Source organism: Vanacampus margaritifer, chromosome 6 (assembly GCF_051991255.1).
Source record: "Vanacampus margaritifer isolate UIUO_Vmar chromosome 6, RoL_Vmar_1.0, whole genome shotgun sequence".
NCBI classification, from domain to species: domain Eukaryota; kingdom Metazoa; phylum Chordata; class Actinopteri; order Syngnathiformes; family Syngnathidae; genus Vanacampus; species Vanacampus margaritifer.
This window is the reverse complement of record NC_135437.1, coordinates 19,605,956-19,625,482: the sequence shown is the minus strand read 5'-3', so window position 1 is coordinate 19,625,482 and position 19,527 is coordinate 19,605,956. Positions and strand designations below refer to the sequence as shown.

At 40.3% G+C, this 19,527-nt stretch overlaps 2 protein-coding genes, 1 long non-coding RNA gene and 1 other non-coding gene across 9 annotated transcripts in view; 3 read left to right on the top strand and 1 right to left on the bottom strand.

Annotated features, from left to right (window-relative positions):
• Window positions 1–1,472: 1,472 nt before the first annotated feature.
• LOC144054095 (zinc-binding protein A33-like) lies at window positions 1,473–8,779 on the bottom strand. Of its 2 annotated transcripts, XM_077569181.1 has the most exons (8): window positions 8,610–8,779; window positions 8,074–8,460; window positions 5,380–5,951; window positions 4,172–4,267; window positions 3,873–4,103; window positions 3,773–3,795; window positions 3,571–3,689; window positions 1,473–3,489 (listed from the first exon to the last, which is right to left on the bottom strand). In XM_077569181.1, exons 3-8 carry the CDS (start codon window positions 5,764–5,766, stop codon window positions 2,936–2,938), a joined length of 1,410 nt encoding a protein of 469 aa, XP_077425307.1. In that variant the 5' UTR covers window positions 5,767–5,951; window positions 8,074–8,460; window positions 8,610–8,779; the 3' UTR covers window positions 1,473–2,935. The 2 variants fall into 2 exon arrangements, with proteins under 2 accessions (XP_077425307.1, XP_077425308.1); XM_077569182.1 differs by having other exon boundaries at window positions 8,074–8,779.
• Window positions 8,443–18,025, top strand: kif23 (kinesin family member 23). Of its 3 annotated transcripts, XM_077569179.1 has the most exons (24): window positions 8,443–8,474; window positions 8,887–8,960; window positions 9,186–9,249; window positions 9,349–9,477; window positions 10,349–10,454; window positions 10,550–10,686; window positions 10,763–10,872; window positions 10,956–11,126; window positions 11,246–11,290; window positions 11,927–12,039; window positions 12,274–12,395; window positions 12,990–13,086; window positions 13,166–13,245; window positions 13,318–13,437; window positions 13,513–13,672; window positions 13,784–13,945; window positions 14,026–14,192; window positions 14,270–14,443; window positions 14,748–15,017; window positions 16,242–16,475; window positions 16,604–16,692; window positions 16,802–16,874; window positions 17,541–17,611; window positions 17,698–18,025. In XM_077569179.1, the coding sequence occupies exons 2-24, from the start codon at window positions 8,947–8,949 to the stop codon at window positions 17,711–17,713; spliced, it is 2,724 nt and encodes a 907-aa protein (XP_077425305.1). In that variant the 5' UTR covers window positions 8,443–8,474; window positions 8,887–8,946; the 3' UTR covers window positions 17,714–18,025. The 3 variants fall into 3 exon arrangements, with proteins under 3 accessions (XP_077425305.1, XP_077425304.1, XP_077425306.1); XM_077569178.1 differs by lacking the exon at window positions 8,443–8,474 and having other exon boundaries at window positions 8,798–8,960; XM_077569180.1 differs by lacking the exons at window positions 8,443–8,474; window positions 11,246–11,290 and having other exon boundaries at window positions 8,799–8,960.
• LOC144054363 (Z30 small nucleolar RNA) lies at window positions 12,090–12,187 on the top strand. Its single transcript, XR_013294670.1, has one exon. It is a non-coding gene; the product is annotated as a Z30 small nucleolar RNA (small nucleolar RNA).
• Window positions 18,026–19,195: 1,170 nt separating the features above from the next.
• LOC144053259 (uncharacterized) overlaps window positions 19,196–19,527 on the top strand; it is an 80,965-nt gene continuing 80,633 nt past the window's right edge. For all 3 annotated transcript variants that reach the window (XR_013294371.1, XR_013294369.1, XR_013294370.1), the window contains exon 1: window positions 19,196–19,323. This is a non-coding gene — a long non-coding RNA (uncharacterized LOC144053259). The remainder of the gene's footprint in view (window positions 19,324–19,527) is intronic.

The window sequence follows — 19,527 nt, the reverse complement described above, 5'->3', positions numbered from 1 at the left end:
TCGATTACGTCGCCCGTGCTGAGGAAATAAGTAACGACAAATCACGGCTTACCTGTTTTCTGGTACATTATAGTACAGGCCAATAGTTTGGACACACCTTCTCATTCAATACATGCTTCATTTTCATGACTATGTATATTGTAGATTCTCACTGAAGGCATTAAAACTGTGACAACTAACAAATCCATTTGGAGTTATGTACTTTACACAAAAAAAGGTGAAAATAATAAAATAAATACATATATAAATAGTCACCCTTTTCTCTGATTACTTTCCGCACATTCTTGGCATTCTCTCGACGAGCTACATAAGGTAGTCTACCTGAAAGGGCTTTTTCCAACAGTCTTTAAGGAGTTGCCAGAAGTAAGAATGTCAAAAGTATGCAAAAAAGTAACAAGAGCAAACGATGGCTATTTTGAAGAATCTATAATTAAAAAAAAAAAAACGTTTTTTCAGTTATTTCACCTTTTTTTTTTTGTTAAATACATAACTCGACATCAGTTCATACATGGTTTTGATGCCTTCAGTGAGAATCTCCAAAGTAACCAGTCATGAGAATAAAGTACATGCATTGAATAAGAAAGTGTGTCCATATATATATATATATATATAGATATATATATATATATATGTATATATATTTTTTTTTTCCGTGTAGTGTAAAAGGTGCCAACATTGTGTCAGTTTGAGCTGTCAAGTTGCGTCATATCTGATAACAATCAAGTGAGACACATCATCTGTTGCCAACCAACATTTTTGGGGTTTGTACCGGTGCCATCATTCTGTTAAGAAAACACTAGCAGTCCAACAGCGCAGTCCCGGCGAGCCACACTGTGTTAAATAGTGATGGTATGTTACTGAAAATCTCAACTCATTTCTAGAACTGTTCGTCAACTACAGAAGCCGCCATGCTCATGTGTATTTGTCATGTCGAAACTTAGCAAGGGCTTTTGTTTTTAGCAGACGCAAATTACAGCAATTAAATGAGCTACCTTGCTTTGTGTGTGTGTGTTATATTGTGTATTATATATCTGAGCACCTTTCTTGCTTATCAATTAGTATTTGCAAAGTACCCTCAATCTCTCTGTATGCCGTCTTTTATACGTAGTATGTCGGTCCTTTTTAAAAGGCTGATGTATCACAGCAATTGGAAACAAAGTCAGATGTTATTTGACATGATTATTGACACAGTTAGGATTTGTGTTGAGTTACATTTGTTGTTCAGACTCCTAACATACGCAATGGTTGGACAATTACAAATATGACAATCCCCAATTATTGCTTTTCACTTATAATTCACCGTCCTTACTACTGAGTTTACTCTACTCAACTTAGTTACAATTCCACTTTGCAACTTACAGTAAGTAGACCTGACTGTATCATGAATCAGCGGTAATATCATTTACAAATAATATGGACATATTTTTAAAAAGTTTGTTAAAAAAAAATGTCTCAAGTTCGTGTTATTGTTGTTTGATTGTAAAACCTTTAATTGATCATGTATTTTATTGCTTTTGATAGTGTGACTCAATTATCATTATCATCACAAGTATGCTAATAGGCATAAACAAAGAAAGAACAAGTCTAGCATGATTTACAGCATTGTGATAGTTGTGGTGACTCAATTAATGGCTGACAATGCTGAGACTTTTTCCCGGAACAGACAGACTTGTATTTTCACATTCAGTACAATTTGTGTGTGTGTGTGTGTGTGTGTGTGTGTGTGTGTGTGTGTGTGTGTGTGTGTGTGTGTGTGTGTGTATTGCGTGACAGAGGAGAGTACACAGTGTCATTTTTTACCCATCCTCCAATTGATTGGGCAGAGAAGATGGATGGATGGATGAATAAATAAACAGATGCTGGCTGGATTGATGGATGTAAAAATGGATGATGGATAGATGACGGATGGCTAGCGAATGAATGGAAAGATCAATCAATGGATGATGATTACTCAATGAATGTTGAATGAATGGATGGATGGATGTAAAAATGGATGATGGATAGATGATGGTTGGATGGATGGCTAGTGAATAAATGAAAAGATCAATGGATGATGATCGCTCAATGGATGAATAGATGATGGATGGATGTAAAGATGGACGTAAAGATGGATGAATAGTGAATGAATGGAAAGATCAAAGGATGATGATTGCTCAATGGATGAATGAATGCTGGATGGATGGATGTAAAGATGGATGGATGTAAAAATGGATGATGGATAGATGGATGGATGGCTAGTGAATAAATGGAAAGATGATGGATGATGATCGCTCAATGGATGAATAGATGATGGATGAATGGATGGATGTAAAGATGGATGGATAGATGGATGACTAGTGAATGAATGGAAAGATTTATGGATGATGATTGCTCAATGGATGAATGGATGATGGATGGATGTATAGTGAATGAATGGAAAGATCAACGGATGATGATCACTCAATGGAAGAATAGAATAGATGACGAATAGATGATGGATGGATGTCAAGATGGATGGATGGATGGATGGATGGATAGATGGATGACTAGTGAATGAATGGAAATATCTATGGATGATGATTGCTCAATGGATGAATGGATGATGGATGGATGGATGGATAGCTAGTGTGAATGAATGGAAAGATCAATGGATGATGATATAGCTCGATGGACAGATAGATTAGTGGATAGATGGATGCCAGATCAGTGGCCAAATAGGTGATATTGGGTGGATGGATGGATGGATAAATGGATTGGCGTTTGGATGGATGCATCAGTAGATACATCAATAATGGGTGGATGACAGATGGATGGATCGATATAGATTAATTGGTGGATTATCGGTGGCTGGATGATTGATGGACAGATGGATCTTTGGATGACGAGAAGATAGTGGATGGATGGCTGGATGGATGACTGGCTGGATGGATGGATGACTTTTGAGCTGCATTCCTCACTAGTCTGAGATGGCGATTGTGATGGTCTGAGAACAGATGGTGAGGGGGAAGGAGCCGCTACCCTCGTCATGAATCCCAGGAGAGAAGTAAGGGAAGATCCTCTCGGTGAATTTATCTTTAAATATGAAAATGGTCTTCGAATCTTCAGCGTTGATGAACGCCACCTTCCCCTTGCCGTAGTCCAGTTCCACCGTAATCCTGTCGGGTTTGTGCTTCCAGTCCAGTCTCGTGCGAGGCGAAGTCTGAGCCCACAGGACGTCCCCGATAATCCCTCCAATAATCCAAACCCCTTCGGACGGCTTGAGGGACATGGCCCCCTTTCTGTGGATGGACTCCCGGACCACCCCGATGTACCAGTCTTTCCCCCGGCTCACGTCCACCGTCCAGCTGTGTTTCCCGGACACGAAGCCGCCCGCTCCCAGCACGCACACTCCACCCGTGCAGCGTTCCGGGTTGTCCGGGAGTTTCCGCTGGCTGCTGTACTGCACGCAGCTCAACTCCTCAAACAGCTCCAAATTGGCCTGCGCCGTGTTTGGATCCAACGTGATGGGAACTGGAAGAATGTTGAGTGAAAGGAAATTTCTAGCTATTGTTCCCCCAAAAAATAAAAAAGTTATTTTTTTTGTCGACTCACCATATTTAACGAGGCGCTCCATCTTCTTCCAAACTTGGAATTTAAGTGACGCCTGATGTGTGGCACAGTTGATCAGGATGTCTCGGATTATTTCCGGTTCTTTGATATTGCATTTGAGCCTATATTGGAGGGGGGGGGGGGGATCACATTGATGGCGTAAGTATCATTTTGTAACACAGGTTGGGCACTTGCGCACACTCACTTCTTCTTGGTGTCTTTGTAATCCTACGGAGTAAAGACGACACATTTAAAACCGGGATGACGACTTTTGAAAAAGAAAGCTTTAGTGTGTTTGTCCGTACCACCAAGAAGGATAAATTATCTCCTTTTAGTCTTCTCTCAATGTCCCTGATGATTGACGTGAGGCTCTTAATCTGCTTCTCAATGGAATCCATCTTGAGACTCATCACTTTGACCTTCACTTCCACTTCCTGCGCAAGCACCTGAAGTCTGGAGTTTTCCTCCTCGAAAAGGAACGTGTGCAACTTCTGGAACTCCTCCCTGATGGTTCGGTTGTTTTCATCCGCTTGCCTCTGTAATGTGACCGCAGTGTGAGCGTTGCAGTGTGTGTGTCTGTATGTATGTGTGTTCTATTTGGCACCTGTATATATGTCCGGGTTCGTTCCCAGCTGTCACTCGTCTTGTTCAGAGTCTGCAGCTTCTTCCTCAGAGACTCCAGGCTGCCTACAATGTCTTCCTGACATGTTCACATTAACATGGAAATGTCAACCTCTGCATCAGTTACTATTAACTCATTCACTGCCATTGACGGCTATAGACGTCAAAAATTATTTTGAACGATTTCCATTAGTTTTACTTTTGTTTCCACTTTTGTTAACAACAGTATGAAAACCTAGAGAAAAAAAATGTATTGTACGTTTAGAACAGATATAAAAATCGTGATTAATCGTGAGTTAACTAGTGAAGTCATGTGATTAATTACAATTAAAAAGTGTAATCACCTGATGCCCTTAATTAAAAAAGAAAAAGAAAAGAAAAGATTATTAAAAATTTCGGGAGTCAGACAATTCAATTTTTTAAATTGTAATTAATCGCATGACTTCAATAGTTAACTCACGATTAATCACAAATTTTATATCTGTTCTAAATGTACAATAAAAAAATTCTAGGTCTTCATTTTATTGTTAACAAAAGTGGGAAAAAAATTCAACTAATAGAAATAGTATTAATATTGAATGTTTGACGTCAATGGCAGTGAATGAGTTAAATAAACTCACAAAATGGTAATGATACAGTATACAGCTTTCGGCTGATGCAGTCGTCCATCGCTACGCTCACTTTTTGCGGTCTCACAATTTTTAAATCAAAAATATGAAATCTTATATTGCCGAGTTTTCTCTATATCGTGAGATTTTTGGAGGGGGCCCGACCAACAATTTTTTGAAGACAATATTTAGCAGAATGACATTCAGATAACTGATTAATTGTCTGATTAATTTTGAAATTAGATCAAGACTAAAACATAATCCCTGCGTTTAAAGAGAGACTAGCTATCAGGATAAACCTAAAATGCCCTAGAACCTTTTAAAGGTAAATATGAATTCCCTAAAAAAAATTAATATGCACGCAACTATTTTCGTCAGTTTTTGCATAACATGCATTTCAGCAAAATTCACAGCAGATGTTTGATTCATGAATCAAAATTATGAAGAAGAGTGCATTGGTATTTACACAGGTTTAAATAGCAGTTCTAATTGAACTGATCCATTTTTCATCCATTTTGTGAGCGGCATAATTATGATACAATATATGTTAGTCCGCTGTAGTTCAAGCTTGTATTTTGTATACCTTCTTCTGCTTGGCAGCCTCATCCAGTGGACAGCACTCGTGGATTTTGTGCTGTTTTGACATTTGGCACACCAGGCAAATGGGCTCCTCGTCGTTCTGACAATAAACGCTGAGCTTCTCTTCGTGAAGGCTGCAACGCTCTAGATTCGTCTTCTCCGCGTGGTACTTGTCCGCCGCGATCTTCAGAGCCAAATTGATGGGGGGCCTTTTGGGAACGGACACGACCTGACACACCGGACACTCTCGACATCCTTTCCCTTCCCAGAACTGCTGCAGGCAAACTTTGCAAATGTTATGTCCGCACTGGAGGAGAACAGGAAAGCAGTAGATGCCCACACACTGAGGACAAATGAGGTCCTCTCTGGAGATGAGGCTGTGTGTTGCCATTACCTTGAAGCGGGACGGCCAACGTGAGCCGAGTGTGGCTCCCAGCTGCTTTTCAGGTACAATGAGCGCGCTCACGTTACATTTCACATGTACTACCCCCGTCAAGTGCTGGCAAACTTGCCAAACTGGTTGAATGCAAGCTCAGCTATAGGACAATTAATGCACGTGTAGGTGCTGCTTGTTACCTGGAACAAAAATACACTGAAATCAATTAAGTCAAGCGTAATGGCAGCAGATGACAAAAAAAAAAAAGTATTTTGAAATTTAAAAGGAAAATACACAAATAACTACAATTTAAAAAAACAACATATTAACTTAAACATAAGAAATGATAATCACTCTCTCTTTCTCAAACTAGAGCTATAATAAGCAAACAAATGAGCACCTGTCAATCAAAACTGGCATTGATAGAATTGATTTTCATGGGTAACTTTGGGGAAATTTATTAGAGCACAAACTATAACCAACAAAATAACAGGTTGGCCTGTAAAGTGAAAATTAAATACAGTAATATAGAGAAAAAATATTTTAGCATGAACTTGTGTATTGTAGTTGTTTAGTTAACAATCCTGGTTGTTTGTTTTTATCATATGTCAAAAATGCCATATTTAAACCGGTTTGTGACAGTTCTTGAAGATGACTATAAATTTTCAGTTAATAAAAACAAACAAACGTGAAATGGTGAGTGGTGACTGGCCTCACATTGTCAACAGTTAATACTGATTTTTCCATTTTCTAAAAAGCTTAAAACTGATATTTACTTGAGTAAAATCTAAACATATATACATTCAAAGGATGTTCTATTAGCTTTGATCCTTGACTAAAACTCTTGTAAAATACAAATGTTGAATAAAAGATCAAAACTGACTCAAGGAGATGAAAATGAAAGTTTTTTAATTTGTTTTATCAAATAATTCAATCTTCAAAGTTAGTGCTTTATTTTGGAAATACTCAAGTGCGATTAAGTCACATTTTCCCTCAACTTGTAACACTAAAATACACTGGAAGACTTCCAGAAGGCACGCTGCCAACATTTCATTCTGGGCAGTTGAGTAAAAAAAAAAAGAAAAATCCCCTCTTAGAGGTGATGATGCGTTTTTCGTGTTTTTCCCTCATAAAGTTGAAAACACATTGACTCAGGTGTGACACATGAACAGAAACTGCATTTAACTGGTGACCAATCCTGGGCATAACCTGCCTCTCGCCCTAATTGGGAAATGATCAACTCACCCACAAGCTCTTTGTCCATTCTTTATGCCAATTGAGTTGAGTTCTATTAATAGATTTTTTTCCTTTTGTATTTTAGTTGTAGTATAGAGTTTCTAACATATATAACTATAACACTATATGGATTATTTGCTTTTATTGTGCCATTCCAGAGCCAATCACATCTCCTGTTGGATTGAATTTATTGATCCGAAAAATACATGTAGAATCACGTACAGTGAGGAAGGACATTGAGCTGATATTATCCATCTTTAACTCATTCACTGCCATTGACGGCTATAGACGTCAAAAATGTATTTGAAATATTTCTATTCGTTTAACACCCCCCCCCCCACACTATTGTTATCAAGAGTATGAAAACCTAGAAAAAAATTAGAACAGATATAAAATTTGTGATTAACCTTGAGTTAACTATTAAAGTCATGCGATTAATTACAATTAAAAATTGTAATCGCCTGCCGCCCCTAATTTTTAACAATCTTTTCTTTAAAAAAAAAAAAGAGATTAACTCAACACTAGTCTGCATCATTATTGGAGAGTGAAGATTTAAAGGCTTTAACTTTAGAACATTTAAATGGAGACTTTTCAAAGATCCCCAGAGATGCTGTAAAATGTCAGTATGTATCATACATGTAAAATGAGTATAGAAAAGTTAGCAAGGTAAAATAGAACAAAAAAACCCTCTTGAAAGTAATGTAAATTCCACTGGGGAAAAATAGGGGGAATTTTAGGTGGGTGGAGCAAAGACAAGAAAATTTTGGAATGACAACATGGCTAGGTTCATAATTATAGGTGATGGCAAGCAAAGTGAGGTAAGAGACAGCATGTCAAAGTGACTTCATTTGATCCAGTGGAATTTGGCCTGATTACAAGCATGCCAAAAAAAATAAAAAATAAACCTTATGTATGTGATGTGAGTGGCGTCAAACCACTTGAATTGTAATTTGTTCTACATAATGAAACAAAACACACATTCTACTCCTCACTGCAGTGGCATACAAAACCTGAGCAGTTGTGCTCAGTAAAAACAAAAAACTGTCTGTATACAAACTTTGTTGTCATTTGTTCAGTTCTACTCACAGATTTGATTCCTACAACATTGGGATCATACAATTGACACACAAGCTCTCCCGTGTTGGAATCAAAAGATTTCGATGGTTCTCTGGTCGCCCAGACACTGTAGAAACGTTGACCAAAATAGTTTGGCGTAGGAGAATTCGTTGACTAGGATTAAACAATTTTTTTTTTAAACTCATCTCAATTAGTTATCATAATTTTATTCACCCAAATAGTATAACAATATTTTTTTTGGGCCCCAAATATGCAGCGGTGCCACTACTTATGTGACGTCAAGCGTCTGCGAACTAGCAGCATAAAACACGTGACAACAAAACATGTCTGTTTTATAACTGGTTTTACCGTCGTTCCACGGCAGGTGGTGGTGTTTGAACCACTCGCGTGTGTGAACTGTGAAGTGAAAGGTAAGCCACGTTCATATTTTAGTCGTCAAAACAAACACAATCTATTTGTATTTACTTTAATTACCGGCTAAGTACAGTTTAAAATAAGAACAAAAAGGCACAGCAAAACAAACAAACAAACAAACAAACACACACCCTCAATGCGGTCCTGAAACTATTTGGAACGTTAGGCAACTTTTGTCTACTGATTACAAAATAGTTAATTAGTTTAATAACTATTTAACACGTTCAATCGACATAATGTCCAAAACGACAAGCGCTAACATATCTTCGTAGAAAATCCAACATAGTTTTAGGCTGTCCTTGGGAACTTGAACGCACCACGCAGGAAGCGGAAATACATGATCCAGGACGATGAATCTGATTGGCTGCGACTGGCTCAGTTTGAAAACGTTCTCTTGTTTGAATAAAGGCGAGGGATTGAGTGAGAAATCAACAAGAAGAACGTTGAATACAGAGGGTGCCGGCCAAAATGACCAGACAAACGTAAGTAAACATGACTAAATGCGAAATTTGCAGTTTGTTACCACGGAGAAGCGTGACATTTGTAGCTGGCGTGTTGTTAAATGTTTTCCCGATGTTTGGACGTTCATCTGAGTCTCAGTTGAAACGTTTAGCGGCAGGGCTACGTAGCATCTAGCATGGGGCAGTGTTTGCATCCTGTCCATTAACAATGGTCTGCTTATTAATACTGACTTTTTTTTTTCCCAGTAAAGGCAAAACCCCGCGTCGACCGCCTCCTAAAAAAACAAGCGGCCAGAAAGATCCAGTTGGGGTGAGTTATAAACGGCTGTTAAACTACTAACTAACCGTGTCGAGATGCGCTGTAGATTTTCGTTTTATGGTGAACTAACATAATTCCCCCCCCCCCCAGGTTTACTGTCGTGTACGACCCCTTGGCGGAGAGGACGAGGAATGTTGCATCGAGGTGATCAGCAGCACTACCATCCATCTGCATGCGCCCGAAGGCTTCAAAACAAACCGCAATGGAGAATACAAAGAGGTGAATGATTTGCGATCGTATCTAGACCACGGGTTCGCACACAACCTATTTCAAAAGGTTTGTGTGTAAAATTGTAAAGATTATGAACAATTTGGTGATCAAAAAGCACTACTGCTGAGCATTAAAGTGTACTTTCATGTCAGGCTTCCCCTTCCCCCTTTCATCCATGTTGAAATTGACAAATATGTAGAAGGTGTGTTAATATGTGTACCTACCTATGTTTTATTGAATTAAAAGGAAAGAAAGGCAGAAGCAAGCCAGCGTAGATAAGGCAAAATGAGAAACCACCCACCTATGACAAAGTGCCTTTCAACTCTGCATTTCTGTGCTTTTCTGGGATGGTTGCATGTTTTTGAGGGTCGTTTTTAATTTTGGTAACTGTTATCTTTGTGGTAAATTTGGGAATTGGTGCCCTTGGTTGATATGACAGTTTTGAAAGTGTGGAACTATGGATAAACTAGAAAATGAATTCAGGTCATCAGTATTGGTCTATAGTGGAAAGGAAAATGTGAACATTCAACCGAAATATTCATGATCTGTAAAGTGAATTCAATTCACTATTTATCCACCGTCACATGCTGAGGTGTGCTGATTTCACTAAACGACATAGCTGTGAACTGAGAGCGGAAGTAGTTTACAAAATTGTTGACAACTTAATGATCTGATAATTTATATTCAGCCACTTCTCCTCATTCCATTGATGTAGGCTGTTAATGCAAAGTAGAAAAGTGTGCTAGTCGTCTATACTACCCTTTAAAGTAGCTTCTTTCGACGAGGTAGTGGTATTTGGACAGTCATAAATTAACTAGCGAAATTTAAAATCCTACCCTTTAAATAAAACGACCTTTTGATGATCTTTTTCATTTGACAGACACAATACTCCTTCAGAAAAGTCTTTGGAGTATTGGTATCGCAAATCGAGCTATTTGAGAGTGTTGCCAGACCTCTTGTAGATGACCTCATCCATGGAAGAAATGGTAAGAGCATTGGATGTGTTCAGATATCTTAGTAGTGTTGCTGTTGCCGCTACCAGGTTCACATCACTCCCTTCTGTTTATGTTGCTCATTACAGGCCTGCTTTTTACATATGGCGTGACGGGAAGCGGGAAGACGTTTACCATGACTGGCTCTCCAGGCTTGGGTGGACTTCTGCCTCGCTCACTTGACATGCTCTTCAACAGCATTGGGCCCTTCCAGGCCAAAAGATATGTAAGTGCACTGAAGCCTCCTTTGTACGCGCATCCGTATAACACATTTGACCGATTGAACTGATCTGTTTTTACAGGTCTTTAAGTCGGATGATAAAAATGGCATAGAGGTCCAGAATGACGTGAATGCCCTGTTGGAGAGGCAAAGGCGCGAAAATGTTTGCGTTCCCAAAATGGCCTCATCCAGGTTGGCCCAAGTCCTGTCCATTAACACAAAACCTGCTTCTATGTAACTGATGTTTAACCTGAACTTGGCTACTTGAATTTTAGACAAAAGGTTGAACCTGAAATTGCTGACATGATTAAGCTGTCGGAGACATGTAAAGCGGATGATGTGGATGAGGACAGCAGCTACAGCGTCTTTGTGTCCTACATTGAAATCTACAACAACTACATCTACGATCTTCTTGAGGAAAACCAGGAGGATGCAATCAGGCCCAAGTAAGTCCCAGGAAATCAAATGATTGGATTGAAATGAAAACTCGCAACACATTCAGATAGTTGCAATAGAGTGTATGAATGTAGTTGAATGTCAAATTGTTGTATTTTCTTCTTACCAGGTGGAATGGTGGAGGCACACCTGTGCGTCAGAACACTGAGTTCATGTATGTGACCAGTGAACACATAGTACAGCAAATAATAGCAGCCTGATGGAAATTTTGATACTTTTTGAGCTTGTGTTAAGTTTCTCATTAGAGTTGGCATTCCAGCTGCTCATTAGTATGTGAACCTTGACTCAAAACTTTGCTATGGCTGGATACATTTACCAAATTATTTGTACCTGTGCAAAATATTACTCATGGTAGACTTCATTAAATAGGTGCACCTCCTCAATCTAATGAGATTCTTTCCAAAATATTAAAAACATGAAACAATAAATATAGCTTTGGATTTAATATCTCTCAAAGCGTCAGTAAGTCCCAAGCACGATATCGTTGCGTAGGCACACTTTATGATACACATCTGGATTGTGTAGGTGCACCTAATTTTATGCCAGAAAATCCCAAGGCATTTGCAGAACAATTCTCCTAAGTGCATGCAGTGATGGCATCCTTTCCCTTTGAAGTCACCGCCCTGCTTCTTGTTGTCTTTGTCATGGCAGAGCTCCAGAATGTCCTTTAAAGCAGATGCATTACTTTGTCTGCCCCCACCTCCTCCTAAACCCAACTTCACATGCAATCTGGTATGTTTTGAGACACTCAACCCCCCCCCCCTTTTTTTTTTCCCTTCTCTTGACATAGACCGCCACAGTCTAGAATTCTCAGAGAGGACCAGAACCACAACATGTATGTTGCCGGTTGTATGGAGGTTGAAGTCAAATCTGCTGAAGAGGCGTTTCAAGTGTTTTGGAAAGGTGAGTTAAAGAAATCAGTGAGGAGACAAGAATGTGAACGTCAGGCATATCTGCACTGATGATCTTATATTTATCTGACTTGGTATTGTCGGCCTACGGGTCGACTCTGACCAGGAAATGACCCCCATTTAATCTTCTCTCTGAGCAGGCTACGGAAGAGTTTCAATGTGGATTTTTAAGATGTTATCTGTTTGATAGAGATTGTTGATAATCTGCTGTGTGGTGTCACTGTAGGCCAGAAGAGGAGGAAGGTGGCAAACACGCGGCTAAACCGCGAGTCCAGTCGCTCCCACAGCGTGTTCATCATCAAACTGGCGCAGGCTCCTCTGGACGCAGATGGCGATAGCATCCTGCAGGTGAGCTGGAGCTAAAGCTACTTTCATTGTAACTCTACTAAGAAAATTGACTGTCACTATTTAAATTCTATTTTATTTTAATTTTTTTTACAATTGATTAGAGATGTCACAATCACTTTAAAAAAAAAAAATAATAATAATTTTTGCCCAAAGTGACGTGGTTTTGAGTGTGCCGATACAGACTCCTGATACGATACCTCTGCAATGTATTGAGGGGAAAAAAGTTAATCCAAATTTTATTTTATTTTCTTAATTTGAACAATATTATCCTAACATGACACATTTTTATGTGAACATCAGTTTTTCAGGTGGCATAATAATTTATTATTATAAACCCATCTCTGTCTTTTTCGCCATGCGAACTGCACACACACACTGCACATTAAAATATTTCCATACGGCAGACATTATCATTGTTGCATGTGTCGCTAGCTTCACGTTAGCTTCCCGCGGCAACTACTAGTGCGGTCCCCTACTGGCTGTGTTCTGTGTTTACTCATTCAACCCCCCCCCCCCCCAACCCACTAATAAAATGATTTGACTTAAGTTGCTCTCTTCCCTTGCTGACTTTTATTTCTTCTTTTGAACGAGAAGAACCAGGTGGTCGTCAGTCAGCTGTGTCTGGTGGACTTGGCAGGGAGTGAGCGAACTGGCAGGACGGGGGCCGAGGGCACTCGCATACGTGAAGCAGGTAGGATTTAAAAGCCTGTTGACTTTGAGATTCTTACCTGAGGTGCACGCAAGCTTCAACCGAATGTGTTGGCTTCAAGGAAACATCAATCAGTCTCTACTGACTCTGCGCACATGTATCGAGATCCTGCGCGAGAACCAGATGTGTGGCACAAACAAGGTTAGTCTTCAGTTGAATCATATTCCCTGTCCATGTTAGTCCACAATGTGATTGTATACCATTCTGCACCAGATGGTTCCCTACAGAGACTCCAAAGTCACCCATCTTTTCAAAAACTATTTTGACGGTGAAGGCAAAGTTAAGATGATTGTCTGCGTCAACCCAAAGGCTGATGACTACGAAGAGACCTTGGTGAGCTTAATGTGCATTTTAAGTTAACCCTGTGTAAGCTTCTCCTGTCTGACAAATATGCTCTACATTGTCCAGCTGGTGATGCGCTTTGCCGAGATGACACAGGAAGTGGAAGTAGCTCGGCCAATGGACAGACCCATCTGCGGCTTCACGCCAGGCCGCCGCAATAGAAACCAGGCTTTCAAAGACGAGCTGTCTCGCAAGTTGGAGGAGCGCGGCGGCCCAGTAGACAGAGGTAGGATTGTGGAAATGGCCAAATCGGCCAATGCAAGGATGATAAAGCCCGAGATTGATAGTAAGCCAATGTTGAAAAAGCTCGTTTTGATCATCTTGTGTTTTCGCACAGGCATGCCTTCAGTTTTGAACATGGCGACGCACAGCCTCCCTCCTCTCCCCTCCACCGAGGTTACAGACGCTCACGATGATATCACCCTGCCAAGGCTGATTGAGGCTCTGCAGAACAGACACAGAATCAGACAGACCGTGTTAGAAGACTACAACAAAGCAGGTGCCTGCTCATGTTCCCGCTCGTCTTGAACCCAAAGCTTCTAGGCTTGATTGTCCGCTTCTTTTTTTTGGTCTTTCCAGCCAGCACGATGACGTCTCTCCTACAAAAGCTTGACAGCAATAATCATTCCAAAGACAATTACATTCATGAACAGAACGGCCAGCTTTTGGAGAAGGACAAGACCATCCAAAACAACAAGGCAGAAATTGAGCGGCTGGAGAAAAAAGCAAAGATGCTTGAACATAAAGTGAGTTTATGCCCAAGGCTCAGCACTTGTAATTTCTCCGAATGAGCGGTTTCTAATCCCTCATGTCCCGGTTCTAGATTGACATCCTTCAGAAAACGACCAAAATCTATGAGGATGACAAGCGTTCCCTGCAGCACGAGTTGGAAACGAGAGCTCAAAGGCTGCACAGGGAGCTGTCTGAGAAGAGGCGCATGGAGCAGCGCATGCACGGTGCCGTCACCGACACGCAGCACAAGTGGGAAAAAGAATGTGTGAGTACAAAAATGACCGTGTTCATATGGATGAATACCAAAATTACCATTTTCATTTTGCAAATACCACATTATTCTGTCCTTTTTTTTTTTTTTTTTTTTGGTGTGAGAGCCAAAATGAACTTTTTATTGCTTTATTTTTTATTTAATTTTTTTCTGGAGAGCTCAGTATGGTTCATTCAGTAGTTTTACCGATTTGGCATGTCGTCATCATCAGTGCTTCCCTTTTTTTTTTTTTTTTTTTTTTTTTTGTGTGTATGTGTGTTTATTCCGTCTGATGTCGAGCTTCCCTCTCGCTGTGCAGGAGCGCCGCGTGAACGCGATGCAACAGCAGATGCAGAACAAACTGTGGGTGAAGGACGAGAAGCTGAAGCAGCTGAAAGCCATCGTGACCGAGGGCAAGACGCCGGGTCGCCCTGAGCCGCCACCCCGTCAGACGCAACCGAAGCTGGCCCCCAGGGACGAGCGAGCGACCCCCAGAGAGGAGCGAGCGACCCCCAGAGAGGAGCGAGCGACTCCCAGGGACGAGCGAGTCCCCATGCCTGCAAAAAGATCCGCCTCACCCTCACCGATGGTATGCTAAGTTGAGAAAGCACATATAGAAAGCAAACCAAATTTTTGCTATAATTAGCCACTGAGAAATTGGTACGGCAGTAGGTAATGTAAAGAAAAGAAAAAATTTCTTTGCGCACCCACTTGGGCAGCCGTTTTGCCTCTTGCTGTCGACTGAAAGTGACATCCCAGTGCACAAGGGCGCAGGTAACGACCAATCATGGCTTGACTTTTTTTTTCGGGGTTTGGCCTTGTGACGTTTGCAAGCTGAGCCATTAAGGGACTGTGTTGTCATGGCAAAATGGCCGCTATTCTGATAGATAAAAGTGGGTGGATTTTGCTGCTTTACTTGTATTAATCAGAATGCTGTGTTTAGATAGTGGGGGGGTGCTTATGCATAATATTGTAAATATATATATATATATTTTTACTTCTTTAAGCTGAAACAAATATAGTAACTCTTGAATGTTTTTAAATGTTTGAGAAGCGTTACACAACTGCCTTTTCCCGAACACTGCGGGAGCCATGCAGTATTATGTTGCCTCAGGACTGATAGTCTGAATGTTATTTTAAGCAATATTGAGTGAAAATGTTATTTACATTATAGCAAGCCTGATTTGATAACAATGGGTAGATGTAACGCTTTGCTTCGTCGGGAAAAGCACTCGGCCACGAATGTAAGTCACATACTGATTTATTTCCGCCTGTATGCAAGATAAGATAAGAAAAGTAGTAAAAAAATATATATTTATTTTTTCTGTACATGCGAGAATTCCACCAAACAGCGACAATATCTTGAAGGCAATGAGTGTCATCAATTTTGCTATGTAAACCTCTGGTTAATTTGTAGCCAAATTTAATAGGTTAGTATCACTTTCCTTGTGGTCGTACAGAAAATATGCCATGAAAAGTGTTCCAGTTTATTGCCACCAGAATTTAGCAATGATCAAATGCTAATTTGTAATAAAAATGGCAACAATAAGTTGTTTTGTTTGGGCTCCAGTAGAATTCAGAGTGATGTACTGCTCCAAAAATAGCAGTTTTCGACAACCGAAATGACTTTGGTGGTTCCTGTTCATTCCCTTTTCAACTTCTTGCATAATGAAAGCCAAATTCGGCGTGATATTCTTGTTGAAGCGGCTTCTATAGTTAATCAGAAAACTGAAAACGTCTGCTAGTCTCATTCTAATAGATGTTGAAGTATTTGCCAGATTGTGACTCTTCTCTTTAACATGCTCTTAACCAGACGTCGACGCCAGTTCGGCCCCTGCACCGACGGTCCCGCTCGGCGGGTGGAGAGAAGTGGGTGGACCACAAGCCCGCCTCCAACCTGGACTTGGGAACGGTGCTGCAGCCGATCATCCCGAACGCCATCAAAGTGTCTGCTCCCAATGAGAAGGTGCTGTCCAAGTGCGATCGATATGTGTTGACGCACCAGGAAATTGCCTCCGACGGCGAGATACAAACCCATCTCATTAAGGTAAGCTAGTTGGAAGAGTTTTGTAGCACGTCAAGCGGACTCAGTATTCGTGCACATCGCGGAGTTGTCTGTGAGCCTGCCACATTAAAAACACAGGCCATAGTTCATACGTTTGCGCTTATTTCCAGGGTGATGTGATGAAGACCAGAGGAGGAGGACAGGCTGTTCAGTTCACTGACATCGAGACATTGAAGCAGCAGCTCACCACAATCGAATGGTATTGACTTATTGGTTGTGATTAACTGCTGAGCTTCCAGACTTTTTTTTTTTTTTCTGTCTCACTCTCTGTGCCTCTCCAATCTCATGCTGTGGTTTTGTCTCCAAAGCCGCAAGAGGAAATCTTCAGAGGGAGATGGGGGAGATGAAAATGGTGGATCTTCGGCTGATGTGGAGAAGAGGGTAAGATGATTATGATCGAGAAAGTAATGAAAATGTTAGATTTTCGGTTTCACGGAGGAAAATGAACACGGGTGCAAACAGAGAAAAATTGTGAGTTGAGTTCACCACCACCATACAGCACTCCCATATTAAGTTGATGCTCTCAAGTAAAAATAAATAAATGAATCAGCCCAATGATTACTCGTATCTTGGAAAACTAGTAAGAAGTCATGCCGCTCCTATCTCAAGGCACCACTGTATTTACTTATAGATGGTCTTTTGTCAGCACCAAAATGGTGTCCAAGCAACAGAAAAACAGCTGTAAAACATGTTATGTTCTTGTCACAAATGCATTATCCTACATTTGAAACACATGCATGAATTGAAACGATTAATACGTGATGATGATGATAATGATGTGCATATAATCACAACACCTGGACAACCAAAACAAACATAAGCTGGCAGACTGCTTTGCTGTGTTGCCAAAGTGAGGCAACTCATTTATTGGTACTAAATTTCTCACAAATGGTCCTCCTCTGTAATTTGTATCGGAGCCCTGTAGGGAAAATATGTTTAGGCAGAAAAGCTGTAATGTTTATTTTTGCGGTATTGGCAGTCCTATTACAAGTGGTCAATGAAAAGAAGTTTTATTGTACAAAAGTGTTTCAAATGCTTTCTCTACAGTGCGCTGTGGCTATGGAGATGAAGGCTGGCTCCACCATGGGACCTGGTGTTGAGCATCATTGCATTAACAAGTAAGCTGCTGTGGTTTGACTCACAAAGTTTTATATTGTAAAACACGACCACAGCACTAATTTCATAAATCAATTTGGTTTTACAGGCGCCGAAAGCCCTGAAAGCAGCAAGTGGCTCCGCTGACTATCACTCTGTTCTGTTCTCACCTTTTTGTGCAATAGTTCAAACTTTTTTTTTATATATCGATGCTGATATTTAATGTTTCACACTTTTATATCGTATACGTGTACACTTCCAAAGCTGTTTATATATAATTTAAAAAAAAAAAAGGTCAGTTTTGTGTGCTGCGTGTGTAGTCGTTTTGTAGTTTATGCAGTGTAGTGTAGTTTTTGTGTCTTGTTTGGAGAAGTTTCCTTGAGTTAATGGAACCCTCCAGTTGTCACTATACTCAGGAATAAAATTGTTTAGCACCAGCTTGACTTGTCACATGATGTACACGGGGCCCGGTGCAATACAACAATTGACCACTGAGTGGCAGCACAGGACAACAGTTGGATCTGGACCTGGCTTGTGGGGAGGTTCATACACATCACTGTTGGCTGACTGATGTCATTTTAGACAGCGTTGCAAACATTTCAAAACAGGGATTGCAAAATATTACTTGCAGTTATACGAAATGTATTATTTACTTAAAGTGTATCCGCTATACAACACTAATTTGTATTGACAACACAAGTGCATCAGTGGTTGTGACAAAGCGATTTCCCCCAGTTGTGTTTACATTGTCACACGATAATTTGTAATTGCACATTTCTGAAAATCCAAATAAATATAAAAGCGCGCATTTCCTGCACGAACACGAGCCGAAGCTGATCCCATCTTTATAGAGACTGTTGAAATCTCATCTGGCTGAGTATCAATTGGAAAGCGCTGAAGAGTGGCTAACGTGGATCCTCTTGGAAAAGGTCAAGAGCCCGGAGCAACCAGCGGCCATTAAATTTACTCCAAGTGCTTTGCTTTTTGACCAGGCTTGCACCGCACTATTATGGTCTGCAAACCCTCAACGCCAAGTGTCACGAGCATCATAGTAGAGATGTTATTACGTTTGAGCCCCTAATCAACATTACAGATTTTTAAAAGAGACTCTTGAGAAGAAAAGGTGAGAGCTGCAACCAGTGAGCACACATTGAATGCCCATTGTAAAGCATGTAAAATGTTCATATTCTAATGAATGCAAAGTCAATACGATGTGTAAGATAATAAAATAAAACTACTTTTTGTTACACACTCACTTAAAATAAAAAAAAATTTGGGATAAGTTTTACATTTTTTAATGCAAGTACCCACCTCAGAAAATACATTACTGTGGTGGTGGTGGTGGTGGTGGCAGCGTAAAAGCTTGCGTGTACGTAAAAAACAAAAACGATAGCGGTTTTATTGTTGTAGGGGGTTTTACATAATGCGTTATTAACGCAAGTTCCCTTTCACGACGCTCCTTTTTTTATGCACAACCTGGTTTTGTACTAATAACCCAGCAGTGTCCTTTTGGTTGTTGTATTGTTCCTGTTGTGCACGTCTCGGCCTCTGTGGGGCAGTAGAGTGCACACATGCGGATCTAGTACGAGGTCAAAATCACCAACGAAGGAGAAATTGGCAAGGCAGTCATCTGTATTTGATCGCGGCAGTCGGCCTTGGACATTTGATTTTAGGATCCAAATATTTTGATAGAAGGCGAGTTGGAAATAAAGTAAAACTCCAAATGAGTTGGCAGGTAAGCAATGTGCTGTGAATTTGAGTTGCTACTTTAAAAAAAGAAAGAAAAGGAGCTACTACTATATTTTTGCTCACGTTTATCATACCGTCAGAATCTAATATCGGCCCAACCCTAGTTGCAGCGCTACTGAATATTTTTATAGCCAAACTATGATACAATTTGAACATTTAATTTAGTTATATGTGCCCTGTGATTGCTTGG